Raw genomic sequence first — 24,745 nt, 5'->3', positions numbered from 1 at the left:
TCCTGAAAAAAGTGTAAGGGTGGACTAGCCAGCCTCAGATTCTTTTCTACTCTGATCAGTTTCTTTTTGGCAGATAATCCAGTTCACTAAATATTTCTTCATGCTTCTCATTGCTTAAACCTATTGCTTAATTGCTTAAGCCTAGGAGCCCTTCACAAGGTGTGTGCTTCTGACAATCTCCCTTTGGCTATGCTCCCCGAACATCTAAGGTAAAAGGTGTTTGGCTCTCCTTCCCATCAAAATCACACCGGGGCTCTGTAATTCTTAGCCTTACCCTTGAGTTTAGTCAGAAATAAACACCAATCTTTGCAGTCAATGAACAGCTGTTAAGAAACTGCTGCGTGCTAGGCACTAGGGGAAAGTAATTCTGAAAAGAAGTTTTCAAAAAGTAGTGGTGTTGAACACAGCCTTGAAAGCGAAATCACATTCTTCTTGCCAAGTACCCAGATACTCCCTAAACGATTGCATTATCAAATACATTCTTAGTCCAGCTCTGACTGTGAGAAAGACATAGAAAAGCAGGGTGGGAGGGGAAATGGGACCTACTGGAGAGACTGTACCAGTAGAATTCGTCGCAGGGTAGAAACCACCCGCTACGGCCTGGACTCTGCACCCTCCCTACCAATCTGTTTCACCCAGCTCAGCACCCAGAAATTGTCGCGGGATTTCGGGAGAATGGGAAGCTTTGCTGCGGCCGGTTCTTGTCCTGGTGGGAGGCCATGTGGCCGTGGGAGGCCCTCAGATATACGTTTCTCTGTTCTAGAGGGGGCGGGACTTGCTTGGAACTCACAAGAAAGTGGCCTGAAGTGAGAGGCGCGACGCGGAATGGGTACCGGAGGCGGGGCAGTGCCGGAGCCGTGCCGGGGCGGACTAGCCTGGAGCGCGTGGGGCGGGGCAGAGGCGTGCGAAGGGCGGGGCCGCGTGGGGACCGCGGAGCGGGCCGGAGCCGTGCCGGGGCGGACTAACCTGGAGCGCGGGGGGGCGGGGTAGGGGCGTGAGGTAGGCGGGGCCCATGGGGGCGTGGCCTCGGGCGGCGCGGGTGTAGAGCTGCGGCCGCGGCCCCGGGCGGGCGGGCAGGCAGGCTGGCTGGCTGGCGGGCCCGCAGTGGCGTGGCTTCTGTGCTGCGCGACGGGCTGAGGGTGATGGCCGCCCCTCCGGGTCCCGCCGGCGTTGGCGGCGCTGGGGCAGCGCACGGCTCCGGCCCGCCGGGCTTTGCCTTCGACTCGGGACTCGAGATAAGAACTCGCTCGGTGGAGCAGACGCTGCTCCCTCTGGTTTCTCAGGTAAAGTAGCACTCATCGCTGCCCCTCGTCTCCCTCCGGCCGCGGCCCGAGATGGCGGCGGCCGCTCGCACGGCCGGAGCCCGGCAGGAGGCAGCTGCTGCCCCATGTTCGGCACCGGGTCTGCGGCGTCGGTGTTGGACCGCCTGTCTGTGGCTTGAGAACGGGCCTCGGCGTGGGCGGCGGGAGTCTGGTCCATCCGTGGTGCGGCGGCGAGGCCGAGAGGGCTGAGCGGCAGAGGAGGCTGCGGGGCTGGGAGCCTAGTGTCCACGCGAGCGCCCGACCGGCAGGTGCGCGGCCGCACAGGACCCGCCTGGCAGCTGAGGCTCCGGCAGCCCCTGGCTCAGCGAGGTCCCTCCGCGAGGTGGGAGGCCGAGCCAAGGTCTTCGGAGGCAGAGAGGACCCCCGCGGGGGCCCCGCTGGCACTTAGGGGTCCTCCTCGTTGTCACTCTTTAACGCACTGCGAGCACACGTTTGCATCCCAGTCTCAGTCCAGACTGTTGGTCACTATGGCGGGGGCACTCCTGCCGGCCTCCGAGTCCAGCGTGCTCTCCTTGCGCCCTTTGTCCCTTTCTCCTGCGGTGCGTCGGCTCACCCGTCTCTCATTCACCCCGGGCCGCCCTGCCCCTTCTTCACCTGCCTGCTCACTGAAGTCGGCTTTTGTCCGGCCTCGGTAGAGTGATGTGCAGGACTGATAGTTATCCGGATACGCATCTTTTTGCCAAATCCCTTATGGGATGAATGCCTTATTTGTTGGTCCTAACAGAAGTCTGGAGTCAGCTAACTGACGCGCTTAGTTTTAGAGAAGTTTTTGTTATTGTGAGCCTAGTTATACGTAGCCCGAGGGCTAGAATTCCTCACCGAGATCTCTTGTACTGTGCCAAACACTGCGGGGAGTGAAGAATTCTGTGCCTTCAGGAGCGCGTTGTCAATGTGTGACTCACAACTAGACGGTAAGGTCTTGATGACTCATGCCAGTATTGCCAAGACTTTAGAGGTAGAAGGAATCTTAAAGGTTATCTGACTCTAAATTAAAAATGCTTTCTTAGAGCATCCTTGACACCTGGTTACCAGTCTCCTGCTTAAACATGTTCAGTGGAGAGCCTGTAGCTGTTCCATAGAATTGTACATGCTATATGTTCTCCATCCCAGCCATGCAAATATTTGAAAACAGTAGTCACGCATGGCCCTCCATTGCTGTAATGCTGATTAAATAGCTACATTTTCTTCACCTGTGCTCATTGTAGCCTAGCTAACAGAACAATGAATAAATACGCTGGACCCTCTCCCCACCTTCCCTTCCATGTCTGTTGACACTGATCAGTGGGAAGTGGTGCTAGGATTGGTTAGAATGTCTGCAGTGCCCCTTTCCTCCAAACGAATGCCACTACCATCACCACCAGTACAACCACACCCCCAAAATGAAAAAATACTGGAGTAGTTTTAAGAGAGAGAGAGAGAGAGAGAGAGTGGTGGAATTGAAGTTGGCAGTATTTTATCCATTTATTTAACAATGTGTATATGATGCTCACTATGTGCTAGGGCATGCTCTAAACACTTTATAAATATTAACTCATTTAATTCTTGGAACAACCTTATGAGGATATACATATTTACTCTCATTATATGGATGAGGAAAACTCAGACATAGTAAAGTTGAGTAACTTGTTATGGGACTTCTGGCTGTAAATGTCAAACTGGGATTAGAACCCAGGTGTCTTGGCTCCAGAGGCATATGCTGCATTCTGTCTAGAGATTAGAAAGCAGTGATGAGGTCAGCTAGTAGTAGGTACAGAAAAGAGATTGCAATGGAAAAACAAATTGGAAGGTTGTTACAATCTGGAGAAATAGTGACTTTTCACAGTATCAGTTCTAAAAATGTATCAGTCCTACAGCTCTGCATTGTTTAATTCTGGGGTAAAAGGGTGGAGAGAGTAAGAGAGTAAAGGAGGAAGCCTGTGAAGAGCTACTGAGAGTGAATTAGAAGTCAGTGAAGTAGGGGAAAATAGCAGCTTTTCTTTCTTCTCTGTTACAGACTGATTCAGAGCCATAACTGAGGTTCTGCATCCCACACATTATATATCCACAGCTATATATTTGGCACAATACCATAACTGATATTTCTAATGATTGACTGTACTCAACAAAAAAAGAAATTTGCTTAAATCTAGAAATGTATAAAACAGGCCAAAATACTGTTAACAAAGCAGGATAAAGTATAGAGTACATTGTAGAATGATTTTTAAGTTTCAAGGAGTATTAAGAGATTAAAACTGAAGGTTTCTAGGAAATGCATTTCCAGGAGTCCCATTTTCTAATGTTGCTTCATTATTATCCAACTCATGTTTCACCATCATATCCACAAGAGTATTTTAAGCAAGCACTTGTTGTGTGCTTTTGCTGCTCTTTGAGGGACTTATATTCTAGTTCGAAGACAGGACACATACAGAATAGCACATGCCAAGTGTCAAGTAAACATCATCAATAGTAAATGACTTAAGAGGTCAGAGAAGGCATGGATGAGTCAGGAACTATGCCAGAGGAGATAGGGTTTTGAGGTGAATGAATAGGACTAGCATTGTGCAACGTAGTGACTTTTAAGCAGATAGTTTCTACTCTGGAATCATCTAACCTCTTATGACCCTCCAAGTAAAAAGTTCTGTTATGGTATTTTGAGTCATTGAGGTTGATAAACATTTGTAATCTTGGAAAAATTGGTTCTATGTATTGAATGACATATACAAAGTTGCATTTAAGTTATTTTCCTTGAGGATATCATACATTCAGAGTTTTTAAATTTAATAAACCCATGAAGTAGGGACCCAAATCAATATATAAAATATTGATAATGCCCCCACAAAAGTCTGGGGTTACTGAATTTAGGAATGCAATGTTGAATAAGTATTGCAAAAATGTGTGTAATTTTCTACATTCACATATTAGAAAAGGTATATGTTCTTATCAGTAGTTGCAGGAAAAGCATTCAGTGTAACTTTTAATTATGATAAAAAGCACTTAGCAAACCAATAATAGAATAAAACTTCCTTAACCTGATAGAGTGCCAATAGAAAACCTACAATTAACATTATAGCAATGAGTCAAATCTGAAACAAATGTTTCCTTTAAAACCAGAAACAAGAGGAGGGATGCCTACTATCACAGTTTTTATTCAGTGCTGTACTGAAAATTCTAACCAGTGCAACAAAACAAGAAGAAGTGAAAGATACAAAGAAAGGAAAGGAAAAATCAAAACTCTCATTGTGATATAATTACCTACATAGGAAACTTAAATCTACAATTAATTATAAAAATTAGGAGGTTTAGTAAGTTCACTGAATGTAGGATACTAAAATCAACTGCATTTCTGTACATTAATAACAAAAAAGTGATTCTAAAAAAATGCCATTTAGAATAAAATGACAGCAAAAAATTAAGTTCCTAGGAATAGATATATGAATAGCAAAAGAGATGCCAAATTTAATAGAGAAATTTTAGAAAATTTTATTGAAAGCCAAAGTAGATCTAAATAAATGGGAGAGAAGTACATGTTGGCTTGAGAAGACTATATTGGCTTGATATTAGAAACATACCAATTCTCCCTATTAATCTGTACATTTAATGCAATTCCAGTGAAAATTTCAATAAGGATTTTTTAGAAGAATTTGATACGAGTAACTCTAACATTTATATGAAAGAGCGAAGAGCCAAGAATAGCCAGAAGAGAAACAAGCTGGGTGGACTTGCTCGCCAGATCTCAAGGCTTAGCATAAAGCTACAATAAGTAAGACAACGTGGATATAAGAACAGAGATGAACAAATAAACCAGTGAAATAGGATAGAGTACGCATCCACACATACATGGAAACTTGATAAATCACAGAATTGACAATGCTGGTCAGTGAAGAAACGAAGAACTTTTTAAAAACTGAGGCTAGGACAATTGTTTATCTAATAGAAACATATTAAACTAGATCCTTGTTTCACACCATATACAAAAATCAATTCCAGATGGATTAAAGACATTGATAGGAAAGTAAAAACTTTTAACACTTTTAGGAAAAAAATACAGGGCAATACCTTCACCACCATCCTTCCCTCATGGTGGGAAGGATTTTTTAATATTCCAGAGTACAAACTCTAAGTAAAGATTGATTAATTTGATTCCATTAAAATGATGAACCTGTTTATCAAAATTGAAAGGATAAGCCATAAAGTGGGAGAAGATGATTACAACACAAATCAACAAATAATTGGTAGTACCCAGAATAAATAAAGGGCCCCAGTGAATCAAAGATAAAAAGATTACCCATAAAAACTGGTAAAGCAAATAGTCATCTTGCAGCAGAGGAGATGGCTAAATGATATTTATAAAGATGTTCAATTTCACTAGCAATCAGTGGGCACACACTGAAACCACAGTGCTAACGAGTGTTGCTGAGGCATGTGGTGCTGATGGGAATGTCAATAGTATAACCATTTGGAAAACAGTTAGATGTAATCTATTGGAGTTGTAGGTGGGTATTACCTGTGGCCCAGCCATTCCACTCCTCAATCCATACCTCCAGAGAAACTCTTGCCTGTGTGTTAGGAGACATGGATTGGAATGTTCATAGTCTTTTTACTTCTAATGGCTCCAGACTGGAAACATATCTTTTAACAGTAGGATTTTAAAATAAATTATGCTGTGTTCACACAATGAGATACTATGCAGCAGTGAAATAAATGAACCACAGCTATAATTATCAATATGGGTGAATCTCAAACACATTATGTTGAGTGAAAAAAAATTAAAGGTTCCAAAGCGGGCAAAATGAAACCATATATCCTTTGGGGATATAACATATGTGCAGTAGTTATATTAAGGGAGTGATGAGCACAAAATCAGAATAGTAGTTTTGTCCAGGGAGAGAGAAGGGGGTGATGTAGAAAAAGGGCAAACAGGACACACAGCATGTCAGCGGTATTGGTAATGTTCTCTTCAGCTTTGTTATAGGTACGTGTATCTGCCTTTCATTTCTTTAAACTGTACATATATATGTTATATACACTCATTTGTTATTTATTTTCTAATTCAGACAATTTTTTTAAAAAAGCCCTGGGCTAAGTCCCAACTTAGCCCCACCTAGTTGCACCTTAGAGCACATGCAGAGCAACTCCCCACCTTTTTAAATAATCACTTTATTCTTCCCATCAAAACTCCCACTCCTGGTCTTGTAATGTTTTTATCCAAGAACGGGAAGAAGGGTATCTGCCACATAGCCCCACCCTAGTGTGGAATGTTATTCTACCACCCACTAGTCTTTTCCTGTCTATGATAGATTTAATTCACCATTGTACAGGCCCTTTAAATTTTTAAGGTAGCTCAACTCATCTTCCCATTTTTCTACATTGTTCTGGGAGCTTTTCAGGATCCTTGTCCCACTAAATTGGGGATGAATAGAGTATATACAAGACCTTCTTTCACTAATTTTTATATGTAAATATATGTGTATTTTTAATCGCAAAGATAAAACACATAAGTGGTATACAAAGTAAGTAAAAGTGCCCTTTTTTCTGCTGCTTTTTTCAAGCACCTCCCATGACTTGGTGTGTTTGCTTCCATATTAATTTCTGTATCTGAGTAGCTGATTTTTTTAATCTAATAATTTTGAGACTTTACTAATGGTCATGCAAGTTAAGCCCAGAGATGAACTTCTCTGTTCCAGGCTGGCTCTTACTTTTTAGGTCCCAGGGAATTCATGCTTTGTTCTTTTACCTGGGCTATTGCCATTTTTTTTTTCTTCTTGGTCTTCACTTGCTTTCTTTCATCCCTACAAAATAAGTAAGTAAATTAAGAAAATCCATTTCAATCAAGAGATTATTATCAGTTATTCTAGAAAATAAGAATAACATTACACACATGAGGAAAGACCAGAGAATGAAGAAATGTAAATTGTTCACTATATATCAGACACTATACTAAGTACTTTATTTATATTTACCAATTTATTCCCCCACAACAACCTTGTGAGATGGGTCTATTATTCTGTTTGTACAGGTAAGAACACTGAGTCACAAAAAGGTTGGATAACTCGCCACATAGTCACATGACAGAGCTAGATTTCAGACCCAGGCAAAGTGAAGCCAGAGTCATGCTCTTGACTGCTAGAATATACTTTGTTGGTGATCGATACTTCTTCACATCCTTTGCTGGAAGGTATCAAATAAGCCCTAGTTCTTTTATTCCACAGCAGAGTTCTTCAATATGTCAGATTCTCTTTCTTCCCCAGGGGTTGCCTTCTCTGCTCGCTTTTCAGTTCATTCAGGTGTTCTGTAGACAGGTGTCAGGGCAACTCCAGGTTGTGACTCCCAATTTAATATGTCTCCTATTTTTGCAGAGTAACAGTTAAAATTTTATTTGGCATGTTATAATTACAAGGCACTTTCACCAGTTGTCTTTCTGTTGATCCTTAACGTAATCTTGGGAGGAAAGCGGCAGTGTAGTGGCTACGAGTGTAGGCAATTTATTGGCTTTGTGACCTTGGGCAAATTTTTAACCTCTTTAAATTTCAGGTTCTTTATGTAAAATGAGGGTAAAAATAGTATCCACCTCATAGAGATGTAAGTATTAAATTAATTAATACATGTAAAACATAGTGCCTACTACTGTTGTGCTTAATGTTAAATGTTAATTAGTCTTATTTTTGGCACATGATAAGGAAATCAAAGTTTGATGTCAATTTTGTAAGACTGTGTTTATGTATATGTATAAAACAAGACTGAAAAGACGTCTAAATGCTCATGGGGTAGTGTGATTGTGGGTGATTTTAATTTTGCTAGGTTTTGCTCTATTTCCTATATATATACATATTTTAACAACCAACATGTATAACTTTTTGAAACTCCCCTGAAAAAAGTTAGAAAGTAGTTTTTAGGACATAAGTAGACCTTTTAATGAGGAATTTTATAAGTTGACTTAGTTCCACTAAATGTCAGTTTTAAGTACATATCCGTATTTGGATTAAACATTTTGCAGACTGCTTTGAGTAAGAGGAAGACAGCCACACCTAATTATGCACTGGGGAGGATGCAATAGTGAAAATAAAATGTGTATTTCAGAACTGAAAAATAGTTGGTATTTTAGCCTAATTGCAGATCTTTTCTTTATAATTGAAAATTTTAAATTTTATGTAAATAAAGGATTTAATAAACCTAACTTAAAACTCCTTTTCATTTTCCAGAGTGGTTGTTTGGGATAATCAGTGGTGGTCAAGTCCTTTATTTTCTAGGTGGTACTAAGAGTTCCTTATGGTCTATCAGGTGTAGAGAAGGACTTAACTAGTACTAATAGGATTCATATTTTTTCTCTGCTTCACAGTGCTATGATCCATAGTCATCCTCAAAATCAACCATGACAACTCTTCTTTGATGTGCTTATCTAATGGGCTTTTAGGTAATATTTTATTTTGAAAAAGTGTTATCCCTCTAAAAACAAACAAACAAACAAAAAACATCTACTGAAGAAGAGTACTGGGTGGGCTTTGGTGTCAGAAAAACTTGGGTTCAAATTCTAAACTAGGTCATTTCTTAGCTGTGTGTACCAAGTACTTATTCACTCAGCTTCAATTTTCTTATTCTTAATAAAACCTAATGATTAGATAAGAGAACTAATAGTAATATACCTTAAAAAGCTTATAAACTATGTTAAGCAATACTTGCCTCAGTTCATTTAATCTGCTTGTCAATGTTATAAGACAGAGAAAGCAGTATGGCTAAGTGGTTAAGAGGCTAGACTCTGGAGTCAGAATCTGGACTTAAATCTTAATTCTCCTTTCTCTTTGGTGTACAATTCTCTTACTCTCCTGATGTCCAGTTTCCTCAGTTGTAAAGTGGGGATCTGTCAGTACCTATTTCATTGGGATTTTGTGAGGCATTATGGAGTTGTATTTAAAAGTATGGCCTCTGTCAGCATTACCCAAAATCAGATAAGGACACTATAAGGAAAGAAAACTACAGGCCAATATCCCTGATGAATATAGATGCAAAAATTTTCAACAAATTAAACCATATTCAATAGCATATTAAAAGGATCATACACCATGATCAAGTGAGATTTATCCCTGGGATGCAAGGATGGTTTGATATATCCAAGTCAATAAATGTGAATGCACCACATTAATAAAATTAAAGATAAAAATTGTACAATCATTACAATAAATGCAGAAAAAGCTTTGACAGAATTCATGATAAAAACTATCAACAAATTTGAGTATAGAAAGAATATACCTCCATCGCTAATCATCAGGGAAATGCAAATTAAAACCACAATGAGATATCACCTCACACCAGTTATAATGGCCAACATCCAAAAGACAAGGAATAACAAATGCTGGTGAGGATGCGGAGAAAGGGGAACCCTCCTACACTGTTGGTGGGAATGTAAATTAGTTCAACCATTGTGGAAAGCAGTATGGAGGTTCCTCAAAAAGCTAAAAATAGAAATACCATTTGATCCAGGAATTCCACTCGTAGGAATTTACCCAAAGAAAACAAGACCACAGATTCAAAAAGACATATGCACCCCTATGTTTATCACAGCACTATTTACAATAGCCAAGACATGGAAGCAACCATGGAAGCAACCTAAGTGTCCATCAGTTGGTGAATGGATAAAGAAGATGTGGTACATATACACAGTGGAATATTATCCATCCATAAGAAGAAAACAAATCCTACCATTTGCAACAATGTGGATGGACCTAGAGGGTATTATCCTCCGTGAAATAAGCCAGGTGGAGCAGGACAAGTACCAAGTGATTTCCCTCATTTGTGGAGTATAACAAAGCAAAACTGAAGGAACAAATCAGCAGCAGACTCACAGACTCCAAGAAGGGACTATCAGTAATCCAAGGAAAGTGGGTGGGGAGGGCAGGTGGGCAGGGAGGGAGAAGGGGATTAAGGGACATTATGATTAGCACACATAATGTAGGGAGGTCACAGGGAAGGCAGTATAGCCCAGAGAAGACAAGTAGTAACTCCATAACATCTTACTATGCTGATGGACAGTGACTGTAATTGGGTATGTGGGGGGGACTTGATAATATGGGTGAATGTAGTAACCACATTGATTTTTCATGTGAAACCTTCATAAGAGTGTATATCAATAATGCCTTAATAAACAATTTTTAAAAATTGAGCAAAATAAAATTAAGATGTTGACTGAGTCCACAGTAATCTGAAGGCTGGGCTCGGGCCAGATAATCTGTTCCCATATTCACGCAGCTCCCTGTTAGCAGGAGGCCTCAGTTTTTTACTGTCTTTTGGTCAGAGGCCTCAGTTTCTGACCATATGGGTCTCTCCATATGGTTGCTTGAATGTTCTCCATGAAGTAATAGCTAGTTTTCTTTCAGTGTTTGATCCCAGAGAGAGTGGGATGCAAGTCACAATGTGCTTTGTGGCCAACTGTCAGAAGTGTGTCATTGTTTCCACATAATTTTATTCATTAGAACACAGTCAACTAAGTTCATCCCAAATGTAGGGGGCAAAAAATGAGGTTCCACCTCTTGAAAGGAAAAATATCAAAGAATTTGTGGACACATTTTAAAAGGACTTTTCCTACTTAAAAACCCTTCAGTGGCTTCCTGTCACACTTAGAATAAAATACAAACCCTTTACTTCTATTCAAAGCCTTACATAGCTGGTCCCTGCCCACCCATTAGTTATAGGTTTTATCCTTGCCATTTGGCCACTGTTCTTAAACTGTTTTTGGCCTTCCCTCATTCTTAAGGGACCCCTGGCCCCTTTTTCTCTTCTTCTTCTTCTTCTTTTTTTTTTTTTTAACAATTTTTCTCCTCCCTAAAATGCTTGATACCTTGATGTTTGCCAGCCTGGTTACTTGATGCCCTTTAGATCCCAGCTTAAATATCACTTCCACGTAGAAGGAAGATCAACTAATCTCATGTAACTACGTAGATACTTTCTATCACATTATCCTATTTTAATATTTTACATAGCATTTATATTAAATTTTGCTTGTTTACCTACTTATGTGATTATTGTATCCTCCCTCCCCCCACTAGAATGTAAGGTCCATGGAAGTATGAGCATTTTCTTTCTTGTTTATTGCTGTTTCATCATTGCCTAGAATTTTTATTTGGCATATGATAGGTGTGCAACAAATTCACCTCGTATGGTTGAATTATTGTTATTTTGACAGACTGTAAACCAGTGGGGGTGGTATTGTGTTAGTATTGTTCACTGACACATCCTGAGGACTTGGCATCTAGGATATATTCAAAATTGAAAAACAGTATTACAGATGAAACTTATTTAGAGAGATTAAGTAAATTTCCCTAGGTCATTTAGCTATGGCAAAGTTGTAATGGCAGACAAGGCTCGAACCCAGGCCTTCCTGATTCTAAACTACTAACATCATAACATATAAACATAACATCAAAACATTGGCACATACTAGTTGCTCAAAGTCATTCCCTACCTCTTCTCTTAATTCTCTATTCTGGTCTTCGTTAATATACTTATATGAATCATTTCATTTTATACTCAGTGGACATCTACTATTTGGGGTCTACATTCTTCATGTAACATTCTTTAAATATTTTTATACGTCAGTATAGTTCATGTACTAATTTTCTAGGACATTTTGAGAACTTGTATTTGTTTCAATCAGCTTGTCACTTTTTATATTTTATTTCAGGGCTTGGAATCAAGTTAAAACTCTTGGTATTTCATTTACTTTGAGTCTATAACAAAATAGATTACAGTGTTTTATAGGTGTCTAGTTAGTTAAGGAAACACATACAGCACACATACCATTTGTAGAACCTGTGAACTGCACTGGGCTGTGAAGTGGGGTGCCAGGTGAAGAACATGCTGCCCTGCATTTTATTATGGCAGCTCAAGTCCTAGTAGAGGAAATGAGACCGGAAGTGCTTTGGTGTTCTCTGGATTCTGTGGATATAAATGATCCATCCACTCCTGTCTTTAAGATTTGTTGAAATAGCTGGAGAGTTTCTGGAACTGTATGCCCCAGATAACTGCCCTCAGGTAAACTCGGAATTGTTATCAATGGAAACATGTCCTGAGGAGGGATGCAGGACGCGATGCTTTTCTGGTCGTCTCTGGGTTGAAGTGTTAAAGCTATCAGTTTAGCTTATTAGGCTAGACTGGTATGCTGGCATTAGTTTTTTTGGCCTTCATGGTATAGCTCTTTAAAAAAAAGGTACTGAGATAAAATTTAAGTAACTTGCTTCTATCTCTTTTTTTAGATCACCACACTTATTAATCATAAAGATAACACCAAGAAGTCTGATAAAACTCTGCAAGCAATTCAGCGTGTAGGACAAGCCGTCAACTTGGCAGTTGGAAGATTTGTTAAAGTAGGAGAAGCTATAGCCAATGAAAACCGGGATTTGAAAGAAGAAATAAATATTGCCTGTATTGAAGCTAAACAAGCAGGTATGTGGATATTGATATTGATGCCTGTTGTACCAATTTTGTTGCTTTGGGTATGATGACAAATTATTGTCACATTTTTGGTAAAGATGTGCACTGTGCTTTAGCTCTGTCGTTACAGATGCCTAGGAAATTATAGGTCTGGATTAGCTTCCAGGAATATTGAACTTCTCTTGGCTCAAGTCCTAAATCAGAAGCATTGAATTATTTCACTTGGCAGAATAGTAGTCTGCTATCCTTGCCATTAGCCATTGAAGTGGGAGAGATTAGAGGAATGTGAGGCAGGGACTGTGCCCTTAAGGAACATATTAGCCCACTTGTCACCATCTAGGAAATGGAAATGAAAATTAGTGCCCTCCTATACTCTACAGCAGACAAAGCATAGTGTCTTCAAATTTCATGATGTCCCACTTCTCTATAGCTAGTGGCACAGAAGCTAGAAAGAATCTGAGGTGTTTTGATGGATACAGAGAGTTCAATTTTGTTGAAGTATCGTTTATCCATTTATTGTTTCAGTTAATATTTACTGTGTGCTGGCTATATACCAGACATTCTTCTAGGCCATAGGATATAACTGTGTGCAAGTCAGTCAAAATCTGCCCTCATGGAGCTTGTGTTCTAGTGAGGAGACCATAAACTATGAATAAACCTATATAATGTCATGTAGTGACAGTTATCCATGAAGAAAATAAGGCAAAGTAAGGACTAGGAGACCAGTGGAGGTATATTTTACAGATGGCAGGGTTTTTCAGCTTTGATGCTATTGACATTTTGGGCTGGATAATTATTTGTTGATAATTCTTTGTTGAGTGTGGGGGCTCTCCGTGCATTTTTGAGTGTGGAGCAGAATCCCTTGTTTCTACCTATTAGTTGCTGGATCTCCTCTTCCCCCACTTTGACAACCAAAAGTGTCTCCAGACACTACTAAATGTCCTTTGAGGGATCAAAATATTAAGAACTACTGAGAGGGGGTTGGGAAGACTTCTAAGGAGCTAACGTTGGAGCCAGAACTGCAGTGAAATGGGGTCCCAGCTATGGTAATATCTGGCAGAAGGGCATGGCAAGAAGAGAGAAAACAGGTTGGCTTTCCAGGAAAAGACAGGAATTTTGGACTGTGTTCTAAGGGTAATGGGGGTCTAGTGGAAGGTTTTGTGCAGGGTGATGGCATAACCTCATTTATATTTTAAGAAGGCCACTGGTGGCTCCTGTATGGTGAATAGATTTTATGAGGTATGAGGGTGAAATCAAAGAGAGCAGTTAGGAGGCTGCTGGTTCAGGTGGTAGATAATGGTGACATAGACCAGGTGATAACATTCAGTTATACTGTCGAAGTGGAGCTGATATGATTTACTGACAGTTTGGATGTGGGATGGAGTGGAAAGAAGAGTTATGGACAACTCAAAGTTTGGAGTATGAACCATGAAGTAGATGATGGTGCTATTATTTGCTGAGATGGTCAACTCTGAAGGAGGAGCAGGTGTGTTTGGAGGGTCTTCATGGGGGCAAGGGAGTGGGTGAGATAAAGCCAGGTAAATATGGAGGCCAACCAGATCATACATGGTCCTGTATATTATATGAATGACTTAAGGATTAATCTGTAGATGATAGGTTGAGGAATTTTGAGTCAAATGAAAGACAGCTTTGTGTTAGAAATCTTTTGGTAGTATGGAAGGAATGAATGAAAGGATTGATTGAGAAGTTGAGACTGATGGCAGAGAGATTAATATGGAAGCTTTTCCAATAAACCAGGCTAAACAAGGCAGTCTCTGATGGATATAAAGAGCAGGAAGAGTGAACAGAATATTCACTAAGGTGTTTCAGTAGCTAGAACTTGGTTATTAATTAAAGGAAAGGGACGATTCTGAGTTGACTATTGGTTTGTAGCTATAGAGAATAAGTTTTGTGTGGGGCAGGGGGGCTGGCCTTATTTTGTTCATGATTTATATTTCACCTACATTTTAAAAAGGATGTGAAATAGTTTACAATAAAAAATACATGTTTTATAAGGCCAAAGAGACAAAAATAAACATACTAGAAACATTGGCCAACATTGTTACTTTAATTAAGCATGGAATTTATCTTTGTGTTTCCTCTAAGGCAAGGCAGAAATGTAGGAAATTAAGGGTTATATAATTCTCATTGTTTGTGGAGAGGAAGCAAAACAGCTTGTCAAGGGGAGAGCCACTTTTTCCCCCAGAACTAAATTACTGTGTGCTTATATAACACATATTACATAATGCAATGGACAATTCAACAGCAAATGTAGAGGTGGCATCCTTCGTATCACTATGTCTTATAGCAACTCTTAATTAAAGCAAGAGTAGGGATTTTTTAATGAAAGGGCAACCCAAGTCCTATGCATCTTCTTGGCTCTGTAGCATGTCATTCTGCCCAGTGTAGGGTGAGAAAAGAGGATGGCACACTCACCACCATCCCATGGATTGTGTGCTCTGCAAGTACTGTAAGCCCAGGCAGCTCCTACTGGAGCCTTTTGGAAATCTGATGTCTGATATCATGGGCTCCACATGTCTCCTCATTTGAAATGGCTTTTCCCTTCTTGAGAACTGCCTCTTATAGTTGCTCAGGTAAGAAATGGCCTTTCCCTTCTTGAGAACTGCCTCTTACAGTTGCTCAGGTAAGAAATGGCCTTTCCCTTCTTGAGAACTGCCTCTTATAGTTGCTCAGGTAAGAGAATGAATCTAGAAATCCAGGTGCCTCCTGGATTTGTGTAATATGGAAGCTCTGTTTTCTCTAACATGTACAGATTAAGATTTAAATCACTCCTAAAGTATTTCTAGCTCACTCACAACTTCTCTGCTTGAAAATTTAATATTCATTTAAGGGAAATAATATAAAGTAGTGATACAAAACAAAAACAAAAACTAGGGCTTTGGAGTCAGATTGCCTGAATTTCAGTCCTAACTCTTCTACTTGGTAAAAGTGTGATATTGGACAAGCTATTAAATTTATTTAAACCTCGCTTTTCTCATCTATACAATGGGAATAATTTTAGTGTTTATAGAGATATTTTGATATAATTCATGTATATGTTTAGCACATAGAAAGTACTTGATAGATATTAGGTGGCATTGTAATTATTTTTTATTTTTCTTTCCCTGTGTTGAACTCTTACATTATATTCTTACTTTAAAAATATATATAATTGACATACAATGTTGTATTAGTTTCAGGTGTAGAACATAATGATTTCTATATATTGGGAAATGATCACCATAATAAGTATAGTTGACATCCATCACCAAAAATAGTTATAAATTTTTTTCTTGTGACTTTTCTAAGATTTATTCTCTCAGCAATACATTATTAAACACAGTCGCCATGCTGTACATCACATCCCTATGACTTACTTATTTTATAACTGGAGGTTTGTACCTTTTGACTCCACCCATTTGGTCTACCCACACCACGTTTTTACTTTTTTACTTGGATGCTGGTCAAGTTTTATATTTTATGTGGGAGCTCAATAAATATGTATTATTTGACTGACTTCAGATGTTTGCATTAATACATAATACTAACTAGTTACATAAACAAGTTAAAAACAACAGCTATGAAACTATAAGATGACTGTGACTTTTCAGGACACTAATTTTTGAACAGTCTGCACTTTGACCAACTTATAATATTGAGGAAGCATTTGACCTTGTTGCTGGAGCTAACCAAATGTTACTATCCCACGTATTTATGAGTTACATGCCAGGGGTTTAGTCAGAAAAAAGAAAGGTTAAATAATGCCATATGTGCAGGCTCCTATGTAATATCCTTGATGACTGGAAGCCACAGGAAAAAAATAACATTTTCCAAAGGTACAGAGGAAACTTTTTTATCCTTTCACGTAATGCAAACTAGTATTTTTAACTCCTGTCCCTTTCTGCATGAATTAAGGTTTAATTCTAACCTGTTTTTTTCTCTGTATATTTTGCTGTATAGATTCTGTATTAGTTACTTATTGCTGAGTGGCGTGACCAGCTGGTTCTGGGTCAGTGTCCCTCAGGAGGTTGTACTCAACAGGTCTGCTAGGGCTTCAGTTAGTTACCTGAAGGCATGACTGGACTGCAGGGTCTGCTTCCCAGCTCCCTGTCTTGATTGTCGGCAGTTGTACAGCATGGTAGCTGGCTTCCTTCAGAGAGAGAGCAGCAAGAGAGCTACCTCAGTGTCTTTAATAACCTAATCCTGGAGATGACCTACCATCCCTTCTGTCATACTTGGTATGATGTGGGAGGAGACAATACAGGGATGTAAATACCAGAGGGTGGGTATCATTGGGAGCCACTAGACTTCATCTGTTAGTAGAGCATCAGCTATTATCATGATATGTAACCAATTCATATCTAGTGTCTTATCTTTTGAGTTTTCCTGTGTTCAGATAGCAGGAGTGAAGAAGAGACTTTTTCAAGAGGGTTGGGATTTCACTTGATAGAATGGTTTGTGCTGGTCATCATAAAAAGTACAAATTCAGGCAGCAAGCCCTGAGGGTCAGCCTGGGGTTTGAGTTCTCAGGAAAGATGCTTTTCTTAGAGTCCAGGCTGATCAACATGTGAACTTGCTTATTGTTTCCCTTTGCCTATGGATGATTCTTCTAGGCTCCTTCTCACTGAGGATGCCTCCTGTTGGGGCTTAAGCCTAGTTCTCTCTCCCTGGGTGTCCATAAAACCCAAGCCCCTTCAGGTTGTGGAGATGGAGAGTAACCCCCTAGTGGCCCCTCTTCCTCCGCACCCTTAGCCAAAGCCTTGGCAGCTGCTTACTGCTCTGCTTCTAGGTTCTTTTCTGGTTATTGGTCCCTGGGATTCCTCGCGCTTGGTCTTGTGGAGCAGGAGGCTTTTTAGATCATGTAGTGTGCCGTACCACTGGAAACTAACATTATGATCCTTTTCAAACTTTGTGAAGGCAGTCAGTTTTTCACAGTTCTTAAAGGTGAGCCATTATTTTGTCAACAGAGAGCTTTATATGATAATTCTTGTGCTCATCAAGAAGCTGTTTCTTGTTCCAGAAATAAGACTCCAAAGCCAGTGTCTGCGCATTGAGTCCATGACCTTGAAGATTAGAGAGAAGTCTGAATTTTAATTTAAGTTTTTCTTATTCCCAATTTCACTTTCCCCCCTTGCCTTTCTTGTTAGGAGAAACAATCGCAGCACTCACAGATGTCAGCAGCTTGAATTGTCCAGAATCTGATGGCCAGATCACAATTTTTACAGACAGAGCAGGAGTTATAAAGGCTGCACGATTACTTCTTTCTTCAGTGACAAAAGTGTTGCTGCTGGCAGATCGAGTAGTCATCAAGCAGATAATAACATCCAGAAATAAGGTACTTGTCGTTCTGGTGTCTCTATACTGCATCTCTCGGGGTTGTTCAAGAAGTGTTTTTTAGGCTAATTGCAGGTAATTTGTCAGGGGTTGTCTATTTTTAATTGGTTATAGTTTGGCCTATAGTTTAAAGTGGTGTTTCTTCTGGACCTGTAAGTCCTAAATGATGTGTGTACCAGAACTGCTCTTTTGAATGCAAATAATGTTTCTTCTTAGAAAACCATCATCTGTTTGTTGAGGCTTATTGGTGAAAGTTTTTCTTGTGTACAGATTTGGGAAGAAAAGCTGACCACCTTAACAATGTGTAGTAGAAATGTGGTTGATAAAAACAATGAATTCCTCTGTATCTTTCTTTTCCCCAAGTCAGTGGGTAATAATTTATATGCTTAAGAAAAAATTCAGTCATCTGCAAGTACAGTCATCCATACTACAAAATTTCTGAATGGAGTCCCTAAATATTACTGAACCATCACAAAACTTAGAATATATCTTTAAACTCTTCTAGTTTAGAACTCTTACAGCCTCTCAGATAACTGTCATGCCCCTCCGTCATCCTGGGACCCAGGGTGTGTACAGCCGTTTCTTTCCCTGGATAATTTCCTGGGCAGGAGGAGGGAGGGGATTGTCCCAGTAGCATTCAAGGACAAATCTACCTGAAGGGTGCTGAATGAATCAAAAAGTGTAATTTTAAAGAGAGAAAGAAACTGGAGGAACAGATCAGGCAGTGCTAGAGGAATTCAAAAACCTTCTCTTTGACAGATGGAGTTTCTGTTCAGTGGTGGCGCTCTGCTTTATCTGTGTTGGTCGCCTGGATTTCCTGAGTTGTCGGGGCAGATTAACATGCCAACATCCATCATAGCCTCATTAAAAATAAGTAAACACAGGATATCTGTGTTTTCTTTACCTAACTTTGAGTAAAACAAATCTAGTACTGTTATTTTAGAGAAAAGTATTTGAAAATATGTTTCACATCTATTTACTTTATTTCCAATGTCAAAAAACACATAACATGGTTTGTTGGCTCTACTACAAGTTCATGCTTTTTATTCACTCCTGACTGCCCAAAGCTTCTTGCCAATTCCTGACTGATCCAAACTGTTTTCTTGCACTTAAAGTTCCAAACCTCCCTTTCCATTCCTCACCCTGCCGATGACCTTCCTTCCACTTCCCTGAGAAGAACAGAGTCCCCCCAGGTCTGGTTCACTGAACTTTAAAGCTTCTGTGTATTGTCTTTTATCCTCACTCCTTTCCTGGTTCTCTGAAGACTTGATGACCTTGGTCTGGCCTTTTCCCACCTTCTTCAGACTTTGCTATATGTAAATGATCTCTTCTCTTATATATTTAGTCATTTTTTCCTTTTAATTTCTAAGTAAGCCAAGTCTTCTTGTAAAAACAAATCATTCCCTAGATGATCCTAACTTTTGAATCTGCTGCTACTTCTTTCAGTGCCTCCTTCCCTGTCTTCTCTGACTTCTCCTTCTCAGCTCGCTCTCAGGATTTAAAATTTCTTTTTTCCTCTCTCTACTCAGCCTTGACATCTCAGTCTCTCACATCTAAATCTGATAATAAAATATTCTGTTTTGCAGGTTCTTGCAACTATGGAAAGACTAGAGAAAGTGAATAGCTTTCAAGAGTTTGTTCAAATATTCAGTCAATTTGGAAATGAAATGGTGGAGTTTGCACATCTTACTGGGGATAGACAAAATGTATGTATTTGCCACATATTAAAATCTTCAAATACACATATACTTTCCACTTTGGATGGAGTTGTGATCTTTGTGATCATTTGGGTTAGTTTCTTTGCATATTAAATCTATAATCTTGGCATTGAAAGCCTTTTATAAATAAGCCAGGATAAAGTAAGTAAATCTATATGACTTTTGTTTTTTTCCATAATGGAAAAAGGTAAATATGTTCCCACCTCATACACTGGGAAAGGTCATGCTTGTTTTTAAGGCCCAGTACTAATGTTTCCTCTTTTGTGAAACTTTGCATTTGACTCTCCTACCAGGGCTCAGGCAAATAAACTGAATCATTATCTATATTCTTAGAAGTATTTTGTTATATATCTCTGTTACTCTTTTTGTAACTTGTTATATATAATTTTGTTGTTGTGTCTTTATGTAACTATTCTGCATTATATTAATAGAAATAACCCAAGCCATTACTTATTTGCATTGGCTATGTGTTAGCTATTTAATATACATGATCTCATTTAATTCTGAAAACATCCCTATTAGGTATGTATTGTTATTACTGATTCACACATGAGGAAACTGAACCTGGGAGAATAATAAACCTTCCCAAGATCACTCTTCCAGCAGATTGAACTCAGTTATGTCTGATTTTAGATTCTGTTATTGGGGTATTTATGCATGAGTCCATCTTGTCAGCAGGTTATATATATAAGAATTAGCCTTGTCTTTGGTATAGTCCTATAGACTATTGTGTTGGGCATGAACTTTCCTGGTTGTAGCTGGCGTTGGAAAATGTCAGCCTAGAAAGTGACAGGCTGGATAATGCGCTTCACTTAGTGCTTCTTGGACCATCTGGGTTTATGGAGGCCCTTGTTTTGTTCTGTGGTCTAGCCCTCTAAAAGACTGAAATGTCATTTTCAGTTATTTGCTATCATCATACAATGTATGGTTGTTGTGTATGGCTTACAAGTGTTATGTATGGCATACACACTTGATGTGTTGTCAACCAGACCCATAGGTTATTTTGCAAAAAGTCCTGTCCAGTATGTTAAAGACAATAGGATTGGATAGAAATTTAAGAATTGACCTCAACCATTATTTTTGACAGATATTCAAGATGGATGATAGTCACATGTAGGACACAGTCCTTTGGGATGTGACTGTGACCTGAATTCGCTTTTGGGTTATGCATAGTTTCTTATGTACTAGATGTAATTTCATTTCTTTCTTTCCTATTACTGAAAGCCATATTGGGATGCAAATGACAGAGAGTGATAATCTTATAGGGATAACTTTGAATCTACCCTAATTTACTAAAACAAATCATTCTTAAACTTTAGGTCTTTGTTATTTATAAGAAAGGGCTTTCACACAATTCACAAATGAAAAAAGACAGACTAATGTGACAGGTGAAAATTTTATGTAATTCAAATTTAAGTGTCCATAAGCAAAGTTTTATTGGAACAAAACTATGTTAATTTGTTTATGTGTTGTCTAGGGCAGTCTTCACATTACAATGGCAGTATTAAGTAGTTGTTCCGTATAATCTAGAAAGCCTAGAAAATTTATTGTCTGGCCTTTTGTTGAAAAGTTTTCTGACCTCTGATTCAGGTGGTCATAACTAAATTATTATGAGGATATTTGGTCCTAGATTTGATAAGCAGTATGGGTTACCCTCTGTAATAGCACATATTCTATTAAGGGCTCTATGAAGAGAAACAAAAAGAAAAAAATTAAAAACATAGTGCCTGCTTCAGAGTTCATAATCTCACTGGGGAAAAATATATACCCAAGAAACATCTTAAGAACATTTCAGAGCAACATTGGTTAAGTTTAGGGCAAACAACTCATACTGAGATGACTAAGCATTTAGAAGGGATTAATCAGACATGGTTCCTAAAAGAGTTGACTTCTGAGCATCTATCCTGAAGGAAATAATAGCCTGTAAGTCCTCCATAAATAAGTAACTTTTTTTTTGGTATCATTAATCTACAATTACATGAGGAATATTATGTTTACTAGACTCTCCCCATCACCAAGTCCCTTCACAAACCCCAGTACAGTCACTGTCCATCAGCATAGTAAGATGCTGTAGAATCACTACTTGTCTTTGTGTTGCAAAGCTCTCCCCGTGCACCCCCCGACATTATACATGCTAATCGTAATGCTCCCTTTCTCCCCCAACCCTTATCCCTTCCTTCTCACCCATTCTCCCAGTCCCTTTCCCTTTGGTAACTGTTAGTCCCTTCTTGGGTTCTGTGATTCTGCTGCTGTTTTGTTCCTTCAGCTTTTTCTTTGTTTTTATACTCCACATATGAGTGAAATCATTTGGTACTTGTCTTTCTCCGCCTGGCTTATTTCACTGAGCATAATGCCCTCTAGCTCCATCCATGTTGTTACAAATGGTAGGATTTGTTTTCTTCTTATGGTGAATAATATTCCATTGTGTATATGTACCACATCTTCTTTTTCCATTCATCTACTGATGGACACTTAGGTTGCTTCCATTTCTTGACTATTGTAAATAGTGCTGTGGTAAACATAGGGGTACATATGTCTTTTTCAAACTGGGCTGCTGCATTCTTAAGGTAAATTCCTAGAAGTGGAATTCCTGGGTCAAATGGTATTTCTATTTTGAGCATTTTGAGGAACCTCCATACTGCTTTCCACAATGGTTGAACTAGTTTACATTTCCACCAGCAGTCTAGGAGGGTTCCCCTTTCTCCACAACCTCACCAACATTTGTTGTTGTTTGTCTTTTGGATGGTGGTGATCCTTGCTGATGTGAGGTGATATCTCATTGTGGTTTCAATTTGCATTTCTTTGATGACTAGCGATGTGGAGCATGTTTTCATGTGTCTGTTGGCCTCTGAATTTCTTCTTTGGAGAACTGTCTGTTCAGCTCCTCTGACCATTTTTTAATTGTATTATTTGCTTTTTGTTTGTTGAGGTACATGAGCTCTTTATATATTTTGGATGTCAACCCTTTATCGGATCTGTCTTTATGAATATATTCCCCCTTACTGTAGGATGCCTTTTTGTTCTATTGATGGTGTCCTTCACTGTACAGAAGCTGTTCAGCTTGATATAGTCCCACTTGTTCATTTTTGCTTTTGTTTCCCTTGCCTGGGGAGATATGTTTATGAAGAAGGCGCTCATGTTTATGTCCAAGAGATTTTTGCCTATGTTTTTTTCTAAAAGTTTTATGGTTTCATGACTTACATTCAGGTCTTTGATCCATTTGGAATTTACTTTTGTGTATGGAGATAGACAATGATCTAGTTTCATTCTCTTACATGTAGCTGTCCAGTTCTGCCAATACCAGCTGTTGAAGAGGCTGTCATTTCCCCATTGTATGTCCATGGCTCCTTTATTGTATATTAATTGACTGTATATGTTTGGGTTAATATCTGGACTCTCTCTTCTGTTCCACTGGTCTGTGGGTCTGTTCTTGTGCCAGTACCAAATTGTCTTGATTACTGTAGCCTTGTAGTAGAGCTTGGAGTTAGGAAGCGAGATGCCCCCTGCTTTATTCTTCCTTCTCAGGATTGCTTTGGCTATTCGGGGTCTTTTTTGGTTCCATATGAATTTTAAAACTATTTGTTCCAGTTTGTTGAAGAATGTTGTTGGTATTTTGATAGGCATTGCATTGAATCTGTAGATTACTGTAGGCAGGATGGCCATTTTGACGATTTTAATTCTTCCTAGCCAAGAGTATGTAATGAGTTTCCATTTGTTAGTGTCCTCTTTAATTTCTCTTAAATAAGTAACTTTTAATTAAGTAAAGCATAGGATTGTTGTTCCTGGTTGGGAGTAAACTGTGTGCACATGGGCACGAGAGCGTCAGGTGTGCAGGTCACCAGAGTGGGGGCCACATGGCAGTGTCCCACTTGTCCTCAGTTGCTGTTTCTGCCATCCTTATTAAGGGCAGCTGTTTCTTTCCATTCTGTTATGTTGATGTATTTAAACTGAAGTAGTGACATTTTATAAAATTTGGAGTTTTTCCTCACCTTGTCACTTTTAAACAATGCTATGGAATTGCTAAATAAATGAATTTTCAAGAAATTGGATTCTTTACATATTCTTAGACTGCTCAGTGATTTTGTTTAATTTTTAGGATTTGAAAGATGAAAAGAAAAAGGCAAAAATGGCAGCAGCTAGGGCAGTTCTTGAAAAGTGTACAATGATGCTTCTGACAGCTTCAAAGGTAAGAACATTTTTGTCTTAACTGTGCTGTAAATTAATTGGAAAACCTGATTAAGTGCATCTGATTTATATATTTTACATTTTAAAAAAGATCAAAGTGATAAATTGGAATATAGGCTGTAATAATCAAATCTCAATTATTCTTTAGCAAGAATGTTAACTTCTTCCCCCAGTTCTAAAGAGCCATTAATCTATGAGTCAGCTGTAATTGAGCAACTGAGCAGACAATGGTGTATTAGGTGCTGTGAATCAAGGCTTGATTCACATGGTCGCTGCCTGCAGGTCTTACCAGTCTCACTGGGGAGCCAGCACACATGCTCTAGAGAAAGCTAGGCAAGTTAGAATCTGCTAAGTAACAGTGGAGTAGTAGGTCAGCCATTAGTTTGTTTACTCTGTAAATTCATACCTCTAATTCCTTATTCTACTGCTAACAAAATTGTCAATCAAACACTTATAATTCCAAATAGCAGTTGATTGGCAAATTTGTACAATTCAGGAATGAACAAATGAAAGTTCAGAATTGCCTTTTGTTCCCGGAGTATTTACTTTATGCTAGAATCCATGAGGCCACAAAACCAGAATTCACTGGAGCCCACTTGGAAGGCACTGTTCTTAGCTAGGCCCTTGAGTAGTTTTTCATTCACATCGTTTTTTAAAAGTCTAGGATGTATCCAGAGTCATATAACATCTGTTCCTTTTCTCTCATTCTTTTTTAGTTCTTGTGCATGTAAGGCAACATTTTAAAATGGTTTTATTATGATGAAGATATAGGTTTTTTAAAGTAAA

General features: G+C 39.1%; 1 protein-coding gene across 3 annotated transcripts in view; it reads left to right on the top strand.

Moving 5' to 3' along the window:
* Nucleotides 1-1,029: 1,029 nt before the first annotated feature.
* CTNNAL1 (catenin alpha like 1) overlaps nucleotides 1,030-24,745 on the top strand; it is a 51,755-nt gene continuing 28,039 nt past the window's right edge. The window contains exons 1-5 of one of the 3 annotated variants that reach the window (XR_005028365.2): nucleotides 1,030-1,283; nucleotides 12,545-12,734; nucleotides 17,870-18,057; nucleotides 19,643-19,762; nucleotides 23,871-23,960. Coding sequence is in view for 2 of the 3 variants with exons in the window: in XM_057498911.1 (XP_057354894.1) it covers nucleotides 1,143-1,283; nucleotides 12,545-12,734; nucleotides 17,870-18,057; nucleotides 19,643-19,762; nucleotides 23,871-23,960 (729 nt within the window). In the remaining variant the exon portion in view is untranslated. The remainder of the gene's footprint in view (nucleotides 1,284-12,544; nucleotides 12,735-17,869; nucleotides 18,058-19,642; nucleotides 19,763-23,870; nucleotides 23,961-24,745) is intronic. The other 2 variants (XM_057498911.1, XM_036903315.2) reach the window with 2 other exon arrangements.

Source organism: Manis pentadactyla, chromosome 3, assembly GCF_030020395.1.
Source record: "Manis pentadactyla isolate mManPen7 chromosome 3, mManPen7.hap1, whole genome shotgun sequence".
NCBI lineage: Eukaryota > Metazoa > Chordata > Mammalia > Pholidota > Manidae > Manis > Manis pentadactyla.
The sequence above is the reverse complement of the archived record's forward strand: the minus strand, read 5'-3'. Positions and strand labels throughout refer to the sequence as shown.